This window comes from Camellia sinensis, chromosome 8, assembly GCF_055761805.1.
Source record: "Camellia sinensis isolate YWXY chromosome 8, ASM5576180v1, whole genome shotgun sequence".
NCBI lineage: Eukaryota > Viridiplantae > Streptophyta > Magnoliopsida > Ericales > Theaceae > Camellia > Camellia sinensis.
The window spans coordinates 143,706,401-143,732,635 of record NC_138968.1 but is presented as its reverse complement, the minus strand read 5'-3'; the positions used below and the strand labels follow the sequence as shown (position 1 = coordinate 143,732,635).

The 26,235-nt window shown below is 46.5% G+C and overlaps 1 protein-coding gene across 1 annotated transcript; it reads left to right on the top strand.

Annotated features, from left to right (window-relative positions):
• The first annotated feature begins 3,454 nt into the window (after nucleotides 1-3,454).
• Nucleotides 3,455-25,110, top strand: LOC145798149 (uncharacterized). The gene is made up of 7 exons (XM_082885636.1): nucleotides 3,455-3,817; nucleotides 3,945-4,106; nucleotides 4,200-4,793; nucleotides 4,876-4,974; nucleotides 5,183-5,295; nucleotides 24,320-24,459; nucleotides 24,974-25,110. Exons 1-7 carry the CDS (start codon nucleotides 3,455-3,457, stop codon nucleotides 25,108-25,110), a joined length of 1,608 nt encoding a protein of 535 aa, XP_082741762.1.
• Nucleotides 25,111-26,235: the final 1,125 nt, after the last annotated feature.

Here is a 26,235-nt window from a genome sequence, read left to right as displayed (position 1 = left end):
GGAGGATTATTCAATCTCCGCCATGTTTCACACGGAGAAGATACGATACCTACGCGATTCGTCTGGTCGCGCCAGCCTCAATTGAACCGTACATACAATATCGTGCCTGCAAAAGAGAGAAATTGCAACAAGTACAATATGCTAACAACAAATATTTAACGCGATTCCGAAAGTTTCGACACACGCGGCGTCGGTGAGTGTATGCATCGCAATGCAAGAGTGGAACATGCGCGACAACGCATGCTCAAACACAGAGGTATACAAATAACAAGAAATGTACATGACAATGTGAGTATGCCCATGAGAATGCAAGATATGTGTATGAAAGTACAAAACGAGTATGAATCAAGGTATTCATTCGTCGTGAAACAACGAGTACGGAAACGCGTGTTTCGGCGAAGGTAACTTGACCACGGCCTCCGATCTGCTTCTTTGAAAGGTTACAACTCATTCAAAAAGGATACACTTTGATTTTGATGAATGATGATGAGACATATGTCGGAACTTGAGACCGAAGTCCCGACGGAGCAATTTCGCGACCGGAAGTGTACTTTTCTTGAACTTTTTCAGGTCCCGGGAACTCCGATCTTCCTCAAAATTTGCAGAGAGCTAGGTGAGCATGTGGGGAGCATGGCCGGCCACTTATTTTCCCAAGGGGGGGTGTCCAACCGGTTTCCACAAAAGCTAATGGCTGGCCGGCCATTTCTGCAAAAAGCAGATGGCTGGCCAGCTAGAAATAGGGGCCGGCCGGCCATGCCCTTTTCCCGGGGGCATTTTGGTCTTTTTGCCTCCTTTTTGATGCTCTTTCAAACCAAGGCTTGAGGCCTATAAATGGCAGCCGAACCTCACTTCATTTCTCGCCTCTTTCAACACTTTTCTCTCCAGTTTTGAGTTTTACGCGCGTTTTCCAACGCCTCGCGCAAATTGTTTTCGTAAAAACACTTAGTTTTAAACACTTTGGAGCGATTAAATTCCGGCTTCGGAGCTTCTTTTTGCATTTTCACCACTTGAGGTAAGTTCATCTTAATATTTAGAATATTTTCTCGGGAGTTGACTTTTGTTGACTTTTTATTTCCCGAGAGTTGACTTTTGTTGACTTTTTCCAATTTTGCTCATTTTGCTCATTTTTGCTCCCCTTTTGCAGATTCCTGAAAATGGCGGGTACTTCTTCTCATGGTGGAGGTTTTTCAGGTGCCGGTGATGACTTCGATCCCATGACCTTACCCCCGAGGACTCGCCCTTTCATTCCCGGGAGGTACCGTCCGGCAGCGCACGTCCTCCCTCGTGCCGTTTTCCGTCATTTTACCAGTTTTGACGAGAGAGCACCCACGGATCTGCTTCTCAGAGAGCCGGAGCAGCATCTCTCTCATGAGGCTCGAGAGGTATTTACCTCATCTTCTGTATTTTACATTTCGCACCCTTGCCATGCTAGCTTGTGACATAGTACTTTCCTTACATCTTGAACATGTAGTTCCCACACCTGAATTTCTGAACACTCGGCTCATTGATTAATTGCGAACACACAGCTCACATTAGAATACACGGTTCAAACACTGATTTGTTGAACACATAGCCCGAATTCGAAAGTGAATACACAGCCCACACTTTAAATTTTCTGAACACGCAGCCCAGATAGATAGTGAACACGCAGCCTACAATTTAACTGAAAGTTGAACACGCAGCCCAAAATTCAAATCATCTGAACACGCAGCCCAGGTAGATAGTGAACACGCAGCCCACAATTAAACTGAAAGTTGAACACGCAGCCCAAAATTCAAATCATCTGAACACGCAGCCCAGGTAGATAGTGAACACGCAGCCCACAATTATACTGAAAGTTGAACACGCAGCCCAAATTTCAAATCATCTGAACACGCAGCCCAGGTAGATAGTGAACACGCAGCCCACAATTAAACTGAAAGTTGAACAGGCAGCCCAAAATTCAAATTTTCTGAACACGCAGCCCAGGTAGATAGTGAACACGCAGCCCACAATTATACTGAAAGTTGAACACGCAGCCCAAATTTCAAATTTTCTGAACACGCAGCCCAGATAGATAGTGAACACGCAGCCCACAATTTAACTGAAAGTTGAACACGCAGCCCAAATTTCAAATCATCTGAACACGCAGCCCAGGTAGATAGTGAACACGCAGCCCACAATTATACTGAAAGTTGAACATGCAGCCCAAATTTCAAATTCTCTGAACACGCAGCCCAGGTAGATAGTGAACACGCAGCCCACAATTATACTGAAAGTTGAACACGCAGCCCAAATTTCAAATCATCTGAACACGCAGCCCAGGTAGATAGTGAACACGCAGCCCACAATTATACTGAAAGTTGAACACGCAGCCCAAATTTCAAATCATCTGAACACGCAACCCAGGTAGATAGTGAACACGCAGCCCACAATTAAACTGAAAGTTGAACACGCAGCCCAAAATTCAAATTTTCTGAACACGCAGCCCAGGTAGATAGTGAACACGCAGCCCACAATTATACTGAAAGTTGAACACGCAGCCCAAATTTCAAATCATCTGAACACGCAGCCCAGGTAGATAGTGAACACGCAGCCCACAATTAAACTGAAAGTTGAACACGCAGCCCAAAATTCAAATTTTCTGAACACGCAGCCCAGGTAGATAGTGAACACGCAGCCCACAATTATACTGAAAGTTGAACACGCAGCCCAAAATTCAAATTCTCTGAACACGCAGCCCAGATAGATAGTGAACACGCAGCCCACAATTAAACTGAAATTTGAACACGCAGCCCAAAATTCAAATTCTCTGAACACGCAGCCCAGATAGATAGTGAACACGCAGCCCACAATTAAACTGAAAGTTGAACACGCAGCCCAAAATTCAAATTCTCTGAACACGCAGCCCAGATAGATAGTGAACACGCAGCCCACAATTAAACTGAAAGTTGAACACGCAGCCCAAAATTCAAATTCTCTGAACACGCAGCCCAGGTAGATTTCGCATGTAGCTTATTTCACTTCATCGGTACACAGCCCATTTCATCTCTTTGGCACACAGCCCATTCATTTCATTGGCACACAGCCCATTCATTTCATTGGCACACAGCCCATTCATTTCATTGGCACACAGCCCATTTCATCTCATTATTGACACATGTATTCATTCTGAATGCAGGGTGGTTCCCGCAGTGTGCGAGGGTATGGCTCTACCATGGCACGGGATTGGTATGCTGAGCTGCCGGAGGGCATCCGGGATTTGATAGATGCGGTAGGGTTCGGGTCCTTTTGCGTCGGGTTGTCACGCTGTCCTGCCAGGAGGACCTTGATGGCAGCTTTGGTAGAGAGATGGTGGGACACCACCAATTCCTTTCATTTCTCTGCTACCGGGGACATGACCATGACCCCTTTTGACTTTGCTGTATTGACCGGCCTTGATGTCGGAGGTTGGCCCATCCCTTATGACGAGGATATGGGCGAGTGGGAGGCCGCCTGGATGTATTTGTTGGGGGCTCGCCCACCTGTTGATAGGGTTTTAGGGAGAGTCAGATACACTTGGTTCTCCTCCCATTTCCGGCGGGCGGAGATGGTGCCCGAGACTCCTGAGGAGACAGAGCAGTATGCTCGTGGCTTCCTGATGTTCCTCTTCGGGACTACCCTGTTCGCCGACAGAGGGAACACCATTGGGCTATATCTGCTGAGCGCTCTAGTCGACCTATCACAGGTCAGTAGATATGATTGGGGTGGCGCTGGCCTGGCTACCCTCTACTTTTATATGAGCGCGACCTCCCGCGGGCGGGGCGATTTGCTTGGCGGCTATTGGAGAGCTTGGGAGGTACTTTCTGTCCCCTCGATTTACATTTCTGCTCTTCATTACTTGTACATTGCACACACAGCGCACTTTTACATTCTGCATTTTGCTCTCAGCATTTCGTGCTTACATTCTGCACTGCTTTTCTCAGCTATGGGCTTATGTATACTTCCCATCGTTAGCCCCAGAGCTGGAGGTGGTGGGGATTCCCGTGACCCCATATTCATTGATATTTGAGGGCCCGCACCGGGCGAGGCCTCGAGAGACCCTGGTTCGCCTGCGACAGTACTTCGACACTGTGCGACACTCAGAGGTACTTCAGAATTTTCTGTTCCTTTCATTTTCATCTTTGACTTGCTCTGTATATCCTCGTTTTCTGATTGGTTTATGCATTTATCATCCGCAGATTACTTGGCAGCCTTGGGCACCCCTGGGTGATGATCTCCTACTTCAGTATACCGGAGCGTCAGGCATCTCCCGGTATAGGGTCCTGCTCGAAGGGCCAGTTGGCAGAGTCTGGTTCCTGGGGGAGCGCTTTCTGCGCCAGGTACGGGGGTATCTTTCTCAGGATGTTCCCGCGGTACCTCCAGCTAGTATGCGGACTGCTGACAGGCTCTCTTACTCAGAGGTAGTCGGCGCCATGCTGGGCAGCGATGCTTTGCTATATGTTGCGGAGGGGGACTACGCCACCTATCGTCACATATATTTGATGCCTCCATTGACCGAAGCTCGTATTCCGATGATGAGACCTACCGGTATGTCATCCTCGGATCAGGCTCAGGCTCGAGCTACAGACATCCCTCCTTCTAGCAGGGCTGGCACATCTAGAGGTGGGAGTAGACCGTTTCCTCCGACCCCGTCGATTCATCCTCATCTGGGATGGCCAGATATGCCTACTGAGTTGATGGCGTGGCAGTATGGGACTAGCTCTCCGATTCCGATTCCACTAGAGCCCCCGATGCCCAGCGATCGATACGCCATTGATCCGGACTCACCGCCGGTATGCTCCACTTTTGTCATTCATCATTTCAGATGTTTAGACACTCATTTGTTCACTGATGATTACGAACTCATTTTTGCAGCCATCGCGAGGGTACATAGAGGAGGTGGTTGGGCTGGTAGCCACACTCGAGGGCATGGTCTTGCGCAGGGAGGCACAGTTGTCTGTCGCGGGCATTCAGGTACTCTTCAGTTTTCTGGCATTTATCATACTTCTGATGACATGCTGATTTCTACTGCATCGATAGACTGCTTGTGTAGAGCACATCTGACACACACCCCACTTGTACACTGTATTTACATGCACCCACTTTATGTAGCTTTTGCTTGTATCTGCGTCTGATATACATACTTGGACTGATGCATTTGAATTGAACTCTTTGTTTTCAGATGCCTTCATGGTCCGGTCAGCCGCAGACTAGGCCACCTGGGCCTCATTGGGGAGCTGGGCCATCTGGGCCTTATCAGGGAGCTGGGCCATCCGGGCCTTATCAGGGGGAGGGGTCATCTCGGCCTTCCCGAGGAGCCGGGCCATCTAGGCCTTATCGAGGAGCTCGAGGAGGGCCTGTCCGCAGACGCAGGGCTCATGCTGTGGAGGTGGAGCCTGATGAGAAGGAGGAGGAGGCTACCGACCGTCAGTTCGAGACATCTGTTGAGGAGGGAGGCTCCGGTTTTAGCTCGGGGAACAGAGGCGAGGCTGAGGAGGATCCTGAGGATGACAGCTCCGACTCTGATGGTGGTGTGGAGGTTGTCCCACAAAAGAGGACCAGGCGTGCTTCTCGTTCCCGTTCCCGAGGATTTTGATGCTGCTATTTCCTGCTTTATTTTTCTTTTTTGCTAGTAGTTTGTAGCACTTTGCACATTGTTAGGCAGTTTCATTTTTTTTGTAAAACTTGTACCTTTGTTTGTTGTAAAGCATGATGAAATGAAATAGCTTTTGAAAAGGTGTTTGTATTTTGAACTTTTAGCATCGTATCGCATCATTTACTTTGCACAAAAATGAAATTGAATGGTAATGCGCATTGTGTAATCACCAAGTCAGGTAGTGAACCGACGCAACAAACTAAACAAACTCAACTTACTAAGATATAACAGGACCTTAGAAAGTTTTACAACTCGATAAGCAAAATGCAACACTGTAAATAAAACAAGACTGTAACAAAGATTGCTTAAACAGAGAGCAATGACCCAAAAACACGAAACACGTCCGCTCGACGAACAACTCGATAAGCAAAAACAACAACTCGATAAACAAGACTCAACAACAACAAAGTGTATTTTTAACGATCTGGGCATCGGAACGCGTCTGAAATGAAGGCCTTCGACTCCCCCGTTGCATGGAAATGCTTGGAGTTCTCCTTCGAAGAGTAAAACAGGGCCGAGGAGACACACTGCAGCATTGCCAGCCATCCCTGGGAGCTGGCCGGCCATTTTTGCAAAAAGTGAATGGCTGGCCAGCCATTTCTGCAGAAAGTAAATAGCCGGCCAGCCAGAAAAAGTAGCTGGCCGGCCATTCAGTCCTGCAGCCGCCAGGCTTTTGACACGTGTTCCCGTGAATAGTGTTTTTCCTTCTATAAAAGCCTCAACTTCGGGAACATTCATTTCATCTTAGTTTTAGCCAAAGATGGAGGCGTTTCTCGCAGAAAATGTCACGTCTTGGATTTCTTCTTTAGATGGCTCGGAAAAGCTAAATTTCCGGGGTTTCGGCTTGAATGCACTATTCACGTTGAGCCGTACTCCGCTACAACTTCCTTTTCTCCATGCTGCGGCAAGGTTCTGGAATCCAGTGACGCATGTTTTTAGCTTTGGCGGTCAAGAGATGTGTCCCACTTTCGAAGATTTTCAGGTTTTAATGGAGTCCGAGTGCTCTGAAGTGATCTTGCCTCAGCTCCGTTTTGGTCACGCCCAGGCTTTAGGGCGGATGTGTGGGCTTACAGCGCGCGACGCTCGATCTCTGATTTGCAGTGGGGAACTGGACATCCTCGGCTTGATCCACCGTTTTTTCGACGCTGGTGACCGCAGCAACCATTATTGGCAGGGTTTCCGGCAACACGCCCTCTGCTTATGCCTGTTGTCTCACTTTCTGCTTTCCTCGGGCTTCGGCGGGGCTAGCATTCGCCTGATTGAAGTCGCCCAAGGTTTGAGAGAAGGAAAGAGCTGTATTGCCATGACCTTGGCCGAGACATTAATGGGTTTAGATGCTTTCCATCGCCGGGAAACAACCAGATTTGCTGGGAGTCCACTATTACTGCAGGTAATGTTTCCCACCTAACCTTACATATATATTTGCTCACGTCACTCGGCTCTCAGGCTCGGTTTTTCTCACAAAACCCTTGTCTTACTTTTCTCTCATCGTACATCTCTCTATTCTTTAATCTCTCATTTTCCATCCCTCCCCTAGGTATGGTTAATGGATAAGTTGCAGGTTGTGGACTCTTGCCCGGCTTATTCAGCTCGAGGCTACTTCTTTCGGCAGAGCCTTGTCAATGCTCTTGACGAAAGGTGGTGGTTCGATTGGATGTGCAATTTGTCCGCAGACGGCATTGCTTGGCGTTGTCCTTGGCTCAACCTCCCGGCAATGAGCTATAGTATGTCTCGGCAGATTGGGATCCAACTGATTGGTCTAACCCACTGCGTATTCTATTTTCCGTTCCGGTTCCTGCGTCAGTTTGGCCATGATCAGACCTGTCCACCGGAGGGGATTGAGTACCCAGCCGCTTTCCCGATCCGGGGTGCACAGCTTGCCCGATATGCCACGGCATGGAGGACTAGAGAGCTTCTGGCCCCTGCTTCGACTTTCAGTTGCACTTTGTCCGATGAGTGCTTGGATTGGCTTAATGAGGAGGCACAGGTTGGGCCTAGCTTGGCAACAGATGCTCCGTCCAGCTCCAGGAGGGGACGCGGAGATACTTGATTCAATTATGCCCCAAATTTATTGCTTATTTAGCATTTTCAAGTTTTCTTTATAAATGTACTAAAATAAGCAACCTCGATTGTAATGCAAGAGCAGGAGAACTCTATTTTGAAATCAATGAAATTGAAAGTTATGGTACTGAAAATTTTCCGCTTTTGGTCCAAAAATGGTCTAAGTCGTAAAAAGATTGATTTGAACAAAGTCAACTTTTATTAAAACTTTTCAAAACTATTTTCGATGTGGATCAGAACTGGACATGCCGAAAATTTGTCACTGAGATGCACAACCCCAGATCCCTGCAACTGGAAAGTTGCCCCTAGTTTGAAGAACAAAGCGGTACTTCAAAGCAACGGAAAGTTGCCCCTAGTCTGAGTAACTTTGCACCGTCGCGGCAACGGAAAGTTGCCCCTAGTTTGAACAGCACTGTACCGGAGATCGTGATAAATGCTGATGGATAAAGATGACTGAGATGATTAATATGGACAGAGTTGATCGGGGAAAATTTTACGGCTGAACTTCGAGGCGAAGTTGCCTACGTATCCCGAAGATGGGAATCAAGCCTTACGTAGTTCAGGCTAAGGTTCACTCGAGTATTTTCACTCTCCTTTTGCGCTCTAACTTTTGCCAAGGTGCCCTTTGCGGGTTTTCAACCTTGCGAGCTTAGTTTTTATATTTTCTAATTTTTTTGTGCTCTGAATTCTGCCTAGGTCGCCCTTTCGGGTTTTCGGCCTAGCGAGCCTCTCAAGGATAGTATTTCTTCAACTTGTCCATATTGATCGGTTGTGAGAACTCCAAGCCATCTAGATCCATCAGAACCACAGCTCCACCTGACCAGATAGCTTTGATGATGTAAGGACCAGTCCAATTGGGTTTGAACTTGCCCCTTGGGTCGTGGATGGGAGCTCGGTTGTCTTTGAGCACCAAATCTCCTTCTTTCAGATTCCTAGACTTAACCTTCTTGTTGAAAGCCCGGGCAATTCTGCGTTGATAGCCTTGGATGTGGTACAGTGCTTTCAGTCTTCTTTCGTCAAAGAGCATGAGTTCTTCGAATCTGCTTTGCTGCCAATCTGTTTCGGCTATCTGGCATTCAGCCAATACTCGCAATGATGGGACCTCAATCTCAATGGGTAGAACAGCCTCCATTCCATAGACCAATGAATATGGAGTTGCTCCAGTAGAAGTTCTGATTGAAGTCCTGTAGCCCCACAAAGCAAATGGCAGCTTGTCTGGCCAATCTCGATAGGTTTCCACCATCTTCTGTAGTATATGCTTGATATTCTTGTTGGCGGCCTCAACCGCTCCGTTGGTCTGTGGCCTGTATGTAGATGACTTATGAAAAGCCACATTGTATTTCTCCAACAAGTCTATCACTTCTTTCTTGAAGTGGGAACCATTATCTGAAATTATTTCGTTTGGCACCCCGTAGCGACAGATGATGTTGTTCCTGATGAACTTTGCGACATGCGACGCCTTCAACACTGCGTATGATTGGGCCTCGACCCACTTTGTAAAATAATCTATCGCTACTAGGATAAACTCATGCCCGTTTGATCCCTTCGGGGTAACAGCTCCGATCACATCAATTCCCCAGACTGAAAAAGGCCATGGCGAAGTCATGTTGTACAGCTTTGACGGCGGGATGTTCATGCGATTTGCATGGATTTGACATTTGTGGCATCGCCGAACAAAACCAATGCAATCCTCTTCCATGGTTGACTAGTAGTAGCCCTGTCTGAGGATCTTTCTGGCCAGCATTACTCCATTCATGTGTGCACCGCACTCCCCCCCATGGATGGCTTCCATCAGGCGTTTTGACTCTTCAGCTTCTACACAGAGCTTATGCATTCCCAGATGACCCCTTTTGTACAGTTTTCCTCCGCAGATATTGAACTGAGCAGCCATTCTTCTGACAGCCCTCTTATCTTTGGCATTTGCCCCTAGTGGATATGTCTCCTTTTCCAAGAAGTTCCAGATGTCGTAATACCAGGGGTTGCCATCTTGAACCTCATCTATGGCGGAAATCGACTCGTATGCTGGTGTAAACTTTTGATCAATAATGACTGGACGCATCCGGACTCCGGACGGGATGTCTATCATAGAAGATAGAGTTGCTAATGAATCTGCAAACCTGTTGTTCTCTCTTACGAGGTGGGTGAAATTTAGCTTCTCAAACCGAGGAATTAACAGATCCAAGGTTTGGTGGTAGGTTATCATCCTTTCCTCCTTAACCTTCCAATCTCCTTTTGCTTGAGACACAACAAGGTTCGAGTCCCCACTGACGTCCAACCGTTTTGCCCCTAGTTCCAGGGCTGCTTCCAGGCCAGCAATACATGCCTCATACTCTGCTTCATTGTTGGAAACCTTGAACCGGAGCTTGAATGCTAAAGGGATACGGGAATCATCAGGCGCTATCAGCAACACCCCTATCCCATACCCATACTGGTTTGACGCTCCGTCAAAATACATTGTCCAAGTTTCATTTTCGACGTGCAGAATGGCTTCATCTGGGAATAGATACTCAACCGCTTCATCCCCCTCAACCGGGTGGTCGGCAAGGAACTCCGCTACCGCTCTGCCTTTTACTGACTTGCGCGTTACATACTTCAAATCAAATTCGGAGAGCAACAGCAACCAACGAGCTAGCCTACCCGTAAGTGCTGGTTTCTCGAAGAGATATTTGATGGGATCCAAACGCGAAACCAACATTACAGAGTGGGCTAACAGGTAGTGCCGCAGCTTCCTGGTTGCCCATACTAAGGCCAAACAGGCCTTCTCCAGCGGTGTATAGCGGGTCTCGTAATCCAACATCTTTTTGCTCAGATAGTATATGGCCCTTTCCACTTTGTCTTCTGACTCCTGCGCGAGCATGCAGCCCATGGTAGTCTCAGTTACCGAAAGGTACAGTATCAACGGTCTCCCTGGTTCTGGCGGTGACAACACAGGTGGGTTCTGTAGATATTCTTTGATCTGCTCAAAAGCTGCTTGACATCGGCCATCCCATTGGAATTTCTTTCCTTTCTTCAGGAGACCAAAAAGTGGTTCACAAGTCAAGGTTAATTTAGAAATAAACCGTCTTATGAATTGCACTTTACCCAGAAAGCCTCGCACCTCCTTTTCAGTCCTTGGTGGTGGCATTTCTAAGATGGCCTTGATTTTGGAAGGGTCGACCTCGATGCCCCTTTGTGTGATCAGAAACCCTAACATCTTCCCTGCTGTAACACCAAACGTGCATTTCTGGGGATTCAGTCGCAGCCGAAACTCTTTGATCCTTTGAAAGAATTTTTGTAAGGCGGTGTAGTGGCCCTCTCTATCTTTGGACTTGACAATCATGTCGTCCACATACACCTCGACCTCCTTATGGATCATATCATGCAATATTGTAGTTGTTGCCCGTTGATACGTAGCTCCAGCATTCTTCAGCCCGAATGGCATTACTCTGTAACAATATGTACCCCACGGGGTAGTGAACGCAGTCTTCTCCCGATCTTCGGGTGCCATCACTATCTGATTATAGCCTGAGAAACCATCCATAAACGAAAGTAAGGCGTGTCCTGCCGTGAAATCCACCAATTCATCGATGTGCGGCAAGGGGAAGTCGTCTTTCGGACTGGCCCTGTTCAAATCTCTGAAGTCTACACAGACCCGAATCCTGCCGTCCTTCTTTGGCACCGGAACTATGTTGGCCAACCAAGTTGGATATTCAGATACTAGCAGGAATCCTGCGTCAATTTGCTTGGTGACCTCTTCCTTAATCTTGAGGGCCCAGTCCGGGCGAATCCTTCTGAGCTTCTGTTTGACAGGGCGGGCCTCTGGATCAAGAGGGATCCGGTGCTGTACAATCTCAGGATCGATTCCAGGCATGTCTTCATAGGACCACGCGAAAACATCTTTGAAATCTTTTAATAAAGCGACTAAGCGCTCGCGCTCCTCGGAAGACAACGTGGACCCGATCTGGACCAGCCGCGGGTCCTTCTCAGTACCAACATTCACAGTAGTGATTTCATCCATTAAAGGTTTAACAAATTTTTCCTGCTCTTGATTGATTAATCGTTGCAAAACTGGGGGAATTTCTTCCTCGCTGTTTTCATCAAAATTTTGAAAATCCTGATTTAAGCAATAAATCAAAGGCACAGAAAAATACTCAGAAAACACATCCGTATCATTCTCATTAAATACTTCCAAGCCGTCAGATTCCTCTGTTACAACAGACTCAAAAGAAAATGAAAAAGACGACCTAGACAGGACTGTGGTATCTGGGTTATCACCCCCAAGAATACCGGACTCAGACTCAGTCGAGCTGGAATCTGATTCCGACGCAAAAGATTCGGTAGAATCAGATTCCGGCTCACTACCTGACCCGGAACTGCTAGATAAAAAGCCTTCTTCATACTGCCAGATGAGAGAAGGTGCAATAGATGCATCCAAGATCGGCGCTGGAAAGCCCGCAGCTATTTCATCTCCAATCACAGAAACCGAAGAGTTATCCCCCAAGCACTCTTGGCCGATCGGAGGATCTGATAGTAGACTCGCCAGTGCTACCCCCATTTCCAGCTCTGTACTCTCAGGATCCACTGTTTCACATTGCTCAACCTCAGTTGGTGGGTCTGTCTGCGCTTCGGCAACGTCATCCCCAGATAATTGTATGTCGAAGAAGATTTCAAAACCAGGTACGCGCTTCCCCTCCGCGTTTTGCCATGGCTCCGGGAAGCCGCAGAATGGAAAATCTTCCCCCTCCCGGACGAAACGTCCGTTTAGGGTACCCCAGATGGGCCTGTGTATTAAGTCAAATGGCTTCCCAGCCCTCTTTGCCTTGGCTCTTCCGGCCATTTCTTTTCCTTTCCTCAACCAGTCCTCTTTGGTGGGCAGATAACCCAGTCCAAAGGTGTGAGGGTTGTGTGGCACTTCGGCCAACACTGAGACGCCTTTCCGGCCACTTCTCCCTAATCCCATCCCAGGGGTATGTTTTAGCTTGTTCATGAGGTAGATGGATTGTGCGCTGACATACATGCCCTCATTCGCAGCCATGACATTCTGCACCACTTGAGCCTCGGCCAAAGTGAACCCCGACAAAAACACATCCTCCGTGCCGTGCTCGATCTCCAAGACAGGTGTAGACACTTCCGGCGGCGGATGGATTGATGAATTCCCAAAAACGATCGCTACCCCTTTCCCGTGAGGGTATTTCAGCATTTGATGTAGGGTGGAAGAGACTGCTTTGACCTGGTGCAACCACGGTCGCCCCAATAGTAAGTTAAAGGTTGCGGGAACGTCCAGGATATGAAATTCGATGCTGTGTTGTCCTGGACCAACCTTAGTTTGAATTTTAACAGTCCCCATCACTTCTCTGCTGGTATTGTCATATGCCCTGATCACTTGGGTGGTTGGGATGAAGTCCGCGGGTTTTAACCCGATTGCATATGCCGTTCTGGTTGGGCAGACATTAATCGCAGACCCGGTATCAACAAGTACCACCGGTATCCACTTATCTCTACATTCCACAGATATGTTGAGAGGCTTGTTATGATTTGTGCCTTCAGGCGGTAGCTCCTTGTCCGAAAAAGTTAATGCCGGGGAACCTCCTCCTGGAAAAACCAGCCCAACCAGCTGTTCAGGCGTGGTGTCTATGGAAAGTTTCGACTTGTCCATGGTAGATAGGACAGCTTCTTTGTGCACTCGTGATGCCATTAGCAGTCCCCAGATGGAGATGTCTGCTTGTATCTTTTTTAACTGTTTCAGCACAGCTTCATCCTCAATCTGCTTCTCCTTCTGTCTCTCCGCTTCTCTGTCTTTCCCGGATGCCTCGGGTTGGTCCAGGTGTGGGGGCTTGAAGTACCGCCCACTTCTTGTCATGTGGTCCACTTCATCAAGATACCAAGTATCATCTGGCTGGCCATTTCCCCAGTCTTCATCGGTGTGGGCAAGACACAAATCGTCATCTTCCCACCACATTCCGCTGGCAGCCAACAGACATCTGTCCGGCTCCAGTCTACTCGCACTCTCAGTGCCCTCTGTCCAAATACTCGTAGCATTGTCTGTCTTTGTGCACACAGCACTTTCGGTTCCCTCAGGGCCCTTCGCCTTTCTGGCTCTCTCAGCTTCCTCAAACTTTCCTTGTTCCAACTGCGTCAGTACAGTTGTTTGTTCAACAGTTCCCATATCCGTAATGCCCATGTCCTGAGCGGAATTCTTAACACCGGCGCTTTCCGGCGATACAACTTGATTTTCGGCCGTTCCGGCCACAAGTGATGTTTCTGCCCCTGCCGGGCTCTGTTCTGGTTGGGCTTCCCCCACTGCATCCGGTTGATCTTCAAGCCATCCAGTGGCCTCCTCTGATCCTTCATAATCATTCCAGTTAATGGATGCATCCTCCAGCTCCTGATCATCGAGAAATTGCAAGTTAGCAAAGTCCTCCTCTACGGTTGTCGGCTCATCTGCCCATAACCCAGATCCATCCCCTCGGATCATGCACAGTTCTCCTGTCTCGGGAAATTCTACACTTAGCCCACTTCGGCTCGTTGATAGGATGTACCTGCTCGGATCATAAGCTCCCTCAGCAAAATTCTGTCCAGTCCCAGATTCAACAGACTCATGCTCTCCTAAAATCTGCCCTGCCTTGTCTTCGACGGTCACCACCACCGGCTCCGGTTGGGTTTTGGAGACGTCCACCATGCACAAAAGGTCAGTGCAAGCGGGGAGGAGCACCTCCGGCTTGGGTAGGTGGGTGGGCGTAATATAGATGCTAGGATCGTAAGACACGACCCCAGTCTGGATGAAATTAATTCTGTTGGGAGGGGGAGGTTGGTTATGTGGTGGAAGAGGGTTAGTTGTGACATTAGGTTTATCAGGAGGCGCAATTACCTGTTTGTCAATAAGATCTTGGACCTCATGACGTAATCTGTAACAACGGTCGGTATCATGACCGTGTTGTTGGTGGTATGCGCAGTACTTTGACGGGTCATAGGAGGGGGGGAGTGGATTTGGTAATGGCTTTGGTTCCAGGGGTTTCAAATGATTTTTCCTGATCAATATTCCCAGAACCTTGGACAGGGGCATGTATAGTTGGGTGAAGGTTCTTTGGCCCCGAGGTTGGAATCGGTTATTTTGTGAGTTGCTTCCGGACGCGCCGGAGAATGGTGTGGCAGTCATGGGCCTTGGAGGGGGAGGGGGAGTGGTGGTGACCATGCCAACTTCCGAGGCTCTTGTATTAGCAGCGCCGCTCGGGCCTGCATTGTTGTTACGGTTAAAGGTCCTCCTCGGTTGTTCTCTGTCCTGGTCAAACAGGCCTTGCCTCATAGCATCTTCTATTTGCACCCCCATATCATGTAAATCTGCGAAAGTAGGTAAGGGGACCACAATCATTCTTTGCATTAACTTGGGGTGGAGATTGCGCACAATCATCCGGATTTGATCTCTGTCAGTGGGCCTTAAAGTCATCGTCGACGCCTTTGCCCTCCATCGGATCACAAAGTCCGAGAAAGATTCCTTAGGCTCTTGCCTTGTTGTTTCAATATCACGGGTTGTGATCTCGATCTGAGTGTTATACGAATATTGTGTCACAAAGGCCTCAGCCATCTCGTCCCAATTCTTCTTCACCTCGTCCGATAATCTTGCGTACCAATGGGAGGCCACACCTGACAGGGTTCGGCCGAATAGTGAGAGCTTCTGTTGTCGTGTTAGGCCCATTGGCCGCAAGACATCCGCAAACAGTCGGATATGGACCATGGGGTCACCAGTCCCGTCAAAACGGTCTATTTGTGGCATTTTGAACCTATCGGGGAGTGTTACGGCCTCCTCGGTATATCCATCTCCGATATCCGGCATAGCCTTAGCCCCTTGGGATTTTTTGAAAAGCTTCTCCAGTTTGCTCAATTTCAGAGCTGTTTGATCAACCTCGACCTCGGATGGAGAGTCCGGGTGATTGGATGTGTGGACCTTGGACAGTTGTGGTGGGATCGGGGGCGGGACAGGCCCCGTTGGAAGACTCGTGTCCTCTTGCAGAATTTGGACAGCCGGTACGGTATTCTGGGTGTTAGGAGGGACGTCCTGAATAACAGGAGCCTTCTCAGGTAATGGGGCTCCTGCCGGGGGAGGGATTTGGTGTGAAGCAGATGCTGTGCTCTGTTGTTGCAGTCGGGTGATAAGCTCAGCCTGTTGGGTCATAATCTCAGCTTGTTGCTTAGCAAGCTCATCCCGGCGGACAGCATCTTGCTGCATGGCCCGCATAGTTTCCTGCATTTGGCGCATCATTTCCTCAACTCCTGTCGGTGTTGTCATACTGCTTCGATTTGTCTGAACTAGTGGCAGATTTGTCTCAATGGGGACCTCAATCCAACTATCCACTGATGGGGGATACCACTGTTCTGGTGCTCTCTGTTCAGATGCACTGCGCTTTCTTTGTTTCCTTCTTGTAACAGGGGGTAGAGAATGGAACACTGGCTGTCCGTCGATTAGATCCTCAGATCAGTGGAGTCGACGACCTCGTGTCCAAGGTGCTTGGGGAATGCCTGTTGGGTTGGAAGCAATCGTGCTAAAACTGACCTAGCAAAAGATAAATAAAGCAAAAAGGAAATAAATAAACAGATAAACGGACAGCACAACAGCTTAAAATAAAATGCAAGATACACAGTCGGGCACACAGTCAAAAAGCTGAATAACATACTGTCCTCAAACACTGGTTATTATCCCTGTATCACTGTCCCCTAACACAGAATCTGATATCCGCAGATAACTAATCCTCAAATACTGGCTGATGCCCGCAGGCCTAATACCGTCAATACTGAACTGATGCCCGCAAGCTTGATACTCAAACTTGTATACTGATCTGATGCCCGCAGGCCTGATACTGTCAATACTGAACTGATGCCCGCAGGCTTGATACTCAAACTCATATGCTGATACATGCATTCCTGTAGAGACGCACTCTAAAGCACATAACAGATAAGTGAGAGCCAAAACACCCCTATGTTGGGGTAGGGTTTCCCTGTCCTATTTTGTCAGGAGCTAGGGTTTCACTATGCACACAGCGGTTTCAAACAACCTATAAACGGGTAAGCAACCTGTCCTAATTTAGAATGGTCACTATGGATCCGAATATGCACTAGGTCGAATGGTCAAAAAGGGTGCCCCGGTAAAACCGGGGTTTGTGTTCCCATACTGGCAGAGCCCACAACCGGTCAGCCTTATGGTCATGCCTTGACAAGACAAGCCTCTGGCAAACCGTTCAGGAATAGCAGATGGCAAACACGGTGTCCTAGGCGCACCAATGCAAATGCAATGCAAAGAAACACACAAGTGTAGTCAAAAACAGATATCATGAGTTCGAGTCAAGTTCTCTAAATCCCCAGCAGAGTCGCCAGAAACTGTAACAAGCCCGCGGGGGACCTCGCTACAGTTCGGACTCTCAATGTTTGTCACGGTTCCTAATCTGAACCAAAGAGTCCAAATCTGGCAAATCGTTCTGAGAAAACTGATTTTTGAAAAAAAGTAGTGCCAAACATGGACTGCTTTGCCAGATACAGAGTCGCCACCTAAATATTTTATTTTGGGAAATTTAGGAAACCCTGACTCGGTGCCAAAAGGCCACGTGTCCGTCATCACCAAAGTTGCCTCGGCTCGGGAACTTGGGTACGATTGGGGAAGGTCACTTCGTGAGCACCCCCGCTCGCCCGGTCATAGACCGGCCTCTACTAACCATGATATCAATTTTTGAAAATATTGTGAGTTCTTATTCCGGTTATTAGCCTAGGTTACTATGTGATGTACACAGCATATAAGTATAGACTGGATCGCCCGAATTGGAACAAAACATTTCATGCTTGTTTATTTGAAAGATGATTTGCTACTCGCAAGTAGGCTTAAAATACAGATTTTACCACCCGCAGGTGGGTTTAGAAAAGATGGTTTTGCCACTATCTAGTGGGCTTAAAACAAACAGTCGATGATTTATTCCAATCTAAACAACTCAACCTTCACCCACAGGCATTCAGGCAGGTATATCACATAAGCACATAGCCTCATGGTAAGCATGCTATTCATGGCAGTCACTCACACGCATGCGAGGATGCTAAAGCATAGAACTTACCGAGTACTCCAAGCCAAAATAGGAACTACATTAGAAATCATGCGTGATCCTAAGTATACAAAAATGCTTAATGCAACACATGCAAAATGCAACTATAGTAGGCTCAGCTATTCTAAACATGGCATATGGAATGCTACAACTATCATGTATTCAATTTGGAATTAAAAGTACAATGCAGTTAGTATGATGCGCCGAGCCCGGTGCATGCAATACAGATGAATGAATGCAAACACGCTGTCATACTGTATGCTAATTTAAACATGCCCTAATCTAACCATCAAAAGCGGATAAATAAAAGGGAGAAAGACGTGGGATTGGAAGACATACATCACACTCACCCACACTTATTACAGTTGTGCCCTCACTCAGAGGGTCCGAATAAATAATACAGTCTAAATATTACAGTCCCGAATAAAAGAATATTACAGATTTCTAATTAATTAATGAATTGACTAAGAAAGCAAATAAAACTGGCGTGCAAGCCAGGGACTGTCTTGCTTCTGATGGATGATGCATGTCCGGATCGTCTTGCGCGGAAATCCACCGGAATGCCCCAATTAGCCTCTGTTTAGCAGTTATCCTCGAAATGCGTGCCGAATCCCGAAAAATTGCTGATTCCTGATTTTGCTGCAACAGAGAGCAGGAAAGGGGCACAGCAATGTATTTGCACAGATATATGCATGTCTCGATCCTCGTGCCACCAATCACGCATACCGAGGCATGATGGCCGAAGAGTCGAAATGCACCACTCAATATAGGATGAATGCACATGAAACTACAGCTAAAACCTAACTCCATCATGGATAATCCGGAGTGTCGGTGATTGAGGAATTGAGACACATTCCGTTACTCGGAGTACGAAATGTACCTCGTTTCCCGTGCCCGGGTTAACTCCTATTCCGGACATGATGCAATATGCATGATATGTATGAAATGCAACTAATATACAATCCTAACATACACAATGTTATGAAAATGAGATGTCTCGAAATGCGTGCACACGGGCATGCAAACCGAGAAAATGACAGAATGCACTGAAAATGAGGTGCCTCGAAATATGTGCACGCGGGCACGCAAATCGAGGTGATGATAGGTGTCTTGAAATACGTGCACGCGGGCACACAAATCGAGGCGATGATAGGTGTCTCGAAATACGTGCACACGGGCACACAAACCGAGGCGATGATATGTGTCTCGAAATACGTGCACGCGGGCACGCAAACCGAGGCGATGATATGAAAAAAGACAAATGGGATTATACCAACATGAGTGAGCCTCAGCCGCACTCACATGAGATGCCGATGGCAGAAAATGAAGTGTCTCGAAATGCGTGCACACGGGCACGCAAACCGAGGCGGTGCATACGCAATGCAAATGACATGGAAAATGCAAAATGGACTTATACTAACGTGAGAGAGCCTCAGCCACACTCACATAAGATGCCGATAGCAGAAAATGAGGTGCCTCGAAATGCGTGCACACGGGCACGCAAACCGAGGCGGTGCATACGCAATGCAAATGACATGGAAACATGATATGGGCTTATACCAACATGAGTGAGCCTCAGCCACACTCACATAAGATGCCGATGGCAGAAAATGAGGTGCCTCGAAATGCGTGCACACGGGCACGCAAACCGAGGCGGTGCATACGCAATGCAAATGACATGGAAACATGATATGGGCTTATACCAACATGAGAGAGCCTCAGCCACACTCACGTAGGATGCCGGTTGATGAAAATGAGGTGCCTCGAAATGCGTGCACACGGGCACGCAAACCGAGGCAATGCTAAAATGACATGGAAATGACAAATGGGCTTATACCAACATGAGTGAACCTCAGCCACACTCACATCGGATGCCGTCGGATGAAAATGGAGTGCCTCGAAATGCGTGCACACGGGCACGCAAACCGAGGCGATGACGAAATGCAATGCAACATGGAAAAAATGATATGCAAGCATACTAACAGGATTTCAGCAACAAAATATGGGGAAAAACAGTCCCGAAATGTAGCGAAATGATACCAAATGCATGAAATTGTCCCGAAATACAACATTAGGCACCCGAAATGGCCTATAGCCATGCTAAACATGCACCACATGGATATGCAATGCAAAGACAGAAGCTAGACAGCCCCAAAATAAGCACTTTTCCAGTTATAAACATGGCCAAACAGCAAATATAGGTATGGAAAAAATAGCATGCAAGAATAGGGGCCAAAAGAGGGGTAATGAAGCAAGTGGTATAAGCAAAACTCAAACTGAAAAATTTCCTTCTATAACACTGAAGATGAACCAAAAATATGAACATTTACAGTATATGGCAGACTTCAAATCAGTATACAAACATGCTAAAAATGTGATGCAAAACAAGGCTCAAAAGGCGCTATAACATGAAGTATATAAAATAATCACTAAACAGAAAAAAAGTGTAAATTAAACATGAAGTATAGGCCATAATAAGACCACTTTCAGTTCGGATCAAGGTCCAAAAACAGAAGCAAAGAGGGCTACTAATTTATGCAAAAAATGGGGCCAAATAGGGGATATAACTACAAGTGACATATGGAAACACCAAACAATGTTGAGCCCTTCTCCAATGTTGAATAGGGGCTCAAAATATGCCTCATATCAGTTTACAACATGCTCGAAAATAAATTGCTCATGGGTCAAAAGTAGCATGCAAAACTATGACATACAAGATGGTCAATGAAGCAAGTGTATTATGGAGGGCTCAAACAGGGTTGAGCCCTTAATGAGAAGTAAAGATGAGCTCAAAATATGGCCCTTTTCTGTTAGGGCCGAAGCTTGAAACCAAAAATAAATGAGGCTTAGAAATAGATCAATGAAAAGGGTCAAAAGGATCAAAGTGTAACTTACCCTTGAAGATCCAAGCTTTTGTTGCTTCTTGGGTTGATTTGGAGCTTCTTTAGCCTTCAAGAATCCCTCCTTGCTGCTGGAAATGAGATGGTGGTGGTAGAGCTTGGTGGTGTAGAAGGAATGAAGGTTAAGAAGTTAGGGTTTTTTGGAGAATTGAGAAGGATGACAATGGAGTTTAGGGTTTGTGCTTGGAGAGGAATTTTTCTAACCCCCAAGAAGAAGACCCTCAGCTGGTTATAAGGTCAAGAAAGGGGTGTAAAAGGGGGGTGAATTGGAGAGCAAAACTCTCTCCCAAAATATCCCCCGGATACAGAAAATATCTGGGGGATATTGCCCCACAGCTGGAAAGGCTACAGTGAGGAGAACACGGCCGGCCTCTCACTTTGGCTGGAGGTGGCCGGCCGGCCACACCCCCTAGCCGGCCGGCTAGGGGTCAAAAGGGTCAACAAGCTTTTCTGGCCGGCCAGATATTGGGGAGGTAGCCCTATGTGTGTACAACACAACCATGTAATTAAAGTTCCAAGAAAGTGGGCCCAAGGGGTTCAACAATGGCTCGGAAAGAGGGGGTCAAAAGGGTCAAGTTGACTTACTGGCCGGCCATGAACATTTAGTGGCCTCTCAGGTGTGTACATCACAGATATGTGGTTCAAAGTTCAAGAAAAAAGGTCCAAGGGGTTCAACATTAGCCCGGAAGAAAAGGGGTCAAAAGGGTCAGGTGACCTTAATGGCCGGCCACCAACTTTTAGTGGCCTCCCAGATGTGTAGATCACAGATATGTGGTTGAAAGTTGGCAACACTACCCCTAAGGTATTCAACATTAGCCCGGAAGTTGCAAAAACGGGCGCCGGGAGGCTCCGGAGGAGAGATAACTGGTTGCTGCAACAATTGCCGGTCTCCCACCCTTCAGTGACCTTCCTTGTGATAAAACAGAGGTACCTGCCAAAAATGAACGAAAACCGTGGCAAAACGAACGTTCCGGGGCCAAAACACGCAGTTCGGGGTCCCGGAAATGGGCTGTTAAGCACCGAAAATGGTATTCGACCTCGAAGTGGGCTTCTCAGCCCCCAGTGTCTCTCAAAAGGGAGAAAATAAGATGTATGCCAAAAATCAGAGCAATAGGAGATGGTTAAGCGGTCCCGAACCGAGGCACACGGCATGACGGCTCCGAAAACCGGGAACCGGACTCCGAAATGGGCAAAATGGCCTACGGCCACCAAATGTAGCCTACGGACATTGAGAAATGGTCTACGAGACCTCTCCCTCCCTTCAGGAAAAGAAACAGAGAAAAACGAGTCTGGTTCGCAAACCGAGACAAGGCACAGAAAAGGGTTCGGAAGTCCGGAGGCAGGGCTTACGGCCGCGACTCTGAAACTTCTGAACGAGCACATTATGCAACATCACCAAGTGCTCAACTGGTGACGTCTGAGTCTCAAGGTCGGTCAAAAATGGGGTGTCTACAGGGGGTCCCTATATATAGAAAACATGAAATTTCTACAAGGAGATCCAGCCCTCCACATGTGGACAGATGCATGTATCTGTGCAAACAGCTGGCATAAAATATCTGCAGAAAACACTGGTGGTCGGTCGACCATCATTGGTGGCCGGCAAGCCACATCAATGGCCGGCACACCAAAAGTGATAGCCGGCAGCCTCTAGTGATGGCCGGCAGGCCACCAGAGGTTGCAGGCTGGAAAGACCAAGGCATCGTCCAAAAATGAAGCAAAAATGATGCAGGGTTTGAAAGGCTCAAAATTGTAGCATCTCGCTGAGGACTTCGAGCACTCGACGAGCAAACAGACTCATCTTCAGATGTACTTGCAAGGACATCCAAGTCGTAAGGGCCGTCAAAAATAAGGTGTCTACAGTGTCCGAATTGGTACCTCCTTGGGATTGCCATGCCATTTTTCATGACATTTGTGCTGCGAAGTCTCGATGGAATATCACTTTTAGTTGGTCTCCAAGAAGTTCAAACAATGCTGTCCATTGGTTAACATCTTGCAATTTGAAGGGCATGCTTCCTCTAGACTAAATTATCTATCGTCACTTGGAGCTAAGGACTATATTATCTTTAGATTCCGTGTAAGCCATTTGGCATTTACTTGTTCAAAAAACACAAAAAACAAAAAAGCATCAAACATATACATACATACAAAATGTATACATTACACATATACAAATATATTAACATCACATTTATTATTATTTATAAATACATTAAATATAGATATATACATATGTTCAACATTACATATGGATACTCAAGACAAAAGGCTCAAAGAGAGAATATGAAAATAAGAGATATTCAAATATTCATTTAAATATAAATATACCAATTCTGAATAAAAAAGAGACAAATATATGAATAAGTATAAAATTAATCCCTTCTAAAATTCATGTTGCATTAGATTGCTCAATTGTGTAGGATTTTGCATTCTTTTAAAATACTTCTCATCTTGAATTGCTATATATTGTTCAGGATTTTCAAAATTCTATATTTTTTATTGTTTAATTTTACTTTATGTTGATTTGGAAATCCTGAGAGGGATGCAAATATATGGAATATGTTAATGATTTTCTATATTAGTGGGATATTTGAATTGTGAATTTGAAATTCAAATTTAAAGAATAATTAGAATTTTGTTTTTTTAGTTGGATTAACCAATAAAAAGTTTTTAAATTATTTAAAATTCTAAAAATTCATATTGGGAATTTAGAGTTTTCATAGAGCTTTTCATTAGAAATCTAATTTTTGTTAACATATATATAGATAGATATATTGTGTTTTAGTAGAAAGTTTTCAAAAAGTATAAAAATCTATAGTAAATTGTGTCTTTCTTCTAAAATAACTATTGTGTGTGTCAATTTCCGACCACACTGCTAACTTAGTACTCAACTGGAGAACACCGGCAGAATAGATGGCCTCTAGCTAACCTGCAACAGAAAAAGAAGTCTCCGGCGGTGGTTCAACCACCCGGGGGTACTCTGACGATCAAGTCAGAATATCTCTCAAAGATGAATCAAGTGCTAAACTCACAAGCTTGAGTATCAAAAGCATACCTTAGACCCATGGGGGTGCCTCTCTTTTATAGCCAACATAAACCTAGTCCCAATAGAAGCCTAACTTCTATGGACTCAGGATTATTGCTAATCTTGGACTCCCAGTAAGATTAGGATAAACTCTCTAAGAGTCTTATCTTAATACAAACTGAAGTCTTCTCTCATTCTAGGACTCTTGTCCCTCATCCAGGTTGAGTTCCCTTTTCATTCTAGGACTCTTGTCCTTTATCCACTTATCTCGGACTCCGATATCTTCGGAGATAACCTCGGCCTTGCTGAGATCACCTCGGCGTCACGACCAAGACACGTGGCACCTCGGCTAACACGTCAGCGTCAACTTGCCACGTGTTGGTACTCAGAAAATATATCCCCACAACTGCCCCCTAGGTTCTATTACCTCGGCATTTTTAGGTGATGGAACCTACACTGTTCGTTCATCTATGCCCCTCTGTCCGAGATCAAACTCGCCGACCTCAAAGTTCCCTGGACTTTACTGTCCTCTAGTGTCAAGAATCAAGTTTCATGCTTTCCAAGCTGCTTGAAACCGCACCTCCTAGCTGAGGTTCTAGTTCCATTAATTCGTAAACTCCAGAAACTTTGCAACTGTGCATGAGCTACCATGCATATGCTCCTCAACCATTTTGTTCATGCGTTCATCCCTTACTGGCTTGTACGCGCTTATCAGGTTTGCGTCGTTTCTGCGTACGTTGCCTGACAGGTACGTCACCCAAGGTACAATTCATTTGTCGCCCTTTTGAGTTTTCAACAAAGCTTTCTCTCTTTCCCTTTGTCTTCTTATTTTGCATTCTTTCATGTGCTTTCTGTGCTAAAACTTTTCTCTTTCCAAAAAATATCCCCAATCCTTCATCGATATGTTCACACTCTTTGGTGGGTTTCCTGATTTTCAGTCACCTATTTGACTCCGGCGATCTTCATATCGGCGTTCATTTGGTAGGTTCATAAATTCTCACTTTTTTATTAAGCTCAATCTTTTCATAACTCTTTTGAATCCGTTTTCTTGCCCCCTGTTGTCTTCTATTTTCGTCTGTTTTCAAGTTTTGAATTGCTTGAACGCCTGGCACTGTTCTTGCCATATCCGCTTTCTGTTGCTAGCATCGTGTCTGGGTCATTACTTTCTTGTTCTTCACATACTTACTTAGTGCCTGTGCACTTGGCTTTATTCTTGAACTTTGTCGTCTTCTTGACTCTGATTTTTCTCTTCTTGTTTTTCTTGTTGTTTTTCCAGATTCTTGCCTTCGTTTCTGTTTTCTACATAGTCTTAGAACCACGTCCCTTCTTAAAATTGTTGCCGAGATAATGGTAGAGAAGCTCTCCCCGCTGACTGCCAATGTTGAACCACCGCCAACCGTTGAAGTAGATTAGTCCGACGTTCTTACCCTAGTCCCTAGTTCTTAAGGTCATCATCCTTGTACTTTTGTTTTCTTTGCATATGTAACCTTTTTTGCTTCTGAAAAATGTTTGTTGTTGGTCGATGTTAACATTCCTTGCTCCTTGATTATCATTCCTTCTTCCACTGTATTTGATAACCATGTCGGGTAATTGACTTCTCAAATGGCTCTGGGCTCCAGAAGTCTGCCTACTTCTTCCTCTACTGCTTCAACGTGCATCAATCGTCGGTCCTCTTGCTCGTTGGATTACAGGTTTGGCCGACCTGTCGAGGTGGCAAGTGACCTCGGGGTCAATGACAGGCATTTCGTAAAGTGTCCAAGCAAATACCTCAATGTTTGCTCTTAAAAAAGCTTCCAATTCATTTTCTTCTTCTTCGGCTAAGCCTGAGCCGAGAAGAAAGAAGCGTTTCTTCATCCCCCTCTTGGACGAGGATTTTCCTCAATGTCTTTTCACTCTTCTTGGCTGGATCCTTACCGCCATCATCTAGGACCTCTATGTCCTCGTTTTCAATCTCTGCCTTCTCTGGTTCTCGAATGCTACAATTGGATTTCATTGCTGCCATGGAGCAATTTTCCGCCTGCAGTTGATCCCTCTGACTTCTTCAATCCCATGTTCTGTTGGGAACCGCAGTAGTTGGTGCAATGTTGAGGGAACTGCCCCCATTGCATGCAACTATGATCTTCCCAAGATTTGTAAGGAGATGTAGTGTCGATGATGGTGAATTCTGTTGTGATCTTTCTGGTGCCAGCCTGCACCTCCAAGCTTACTGCTTTCAGTGGCCATGTCGGTGTTCTATTGAACCCAACCATTGGGCCATTAGGTTGCTCCATATCGTCTAGATGAAGGCCGAGCTCCTTGTAACATCGGACATACATGATGTCACAAGAGCTTCCTTGGTCAATCAGGATACGTTTCACTTGGCACTCCCCAACCTGGAGGGATACTACACCATCTCGAGGTCGGCTTCGGTAAAAGACACTACTGGTCCCAAGTACTCATCTGCCTGATGTCTCTTGTCCCCGATTTGCTAGACATGTTCCAGGTGCTTTCACCTTCTGAGTCTCCCCCCTAATTTCATTCTCGTTGACCCTCGAGTGA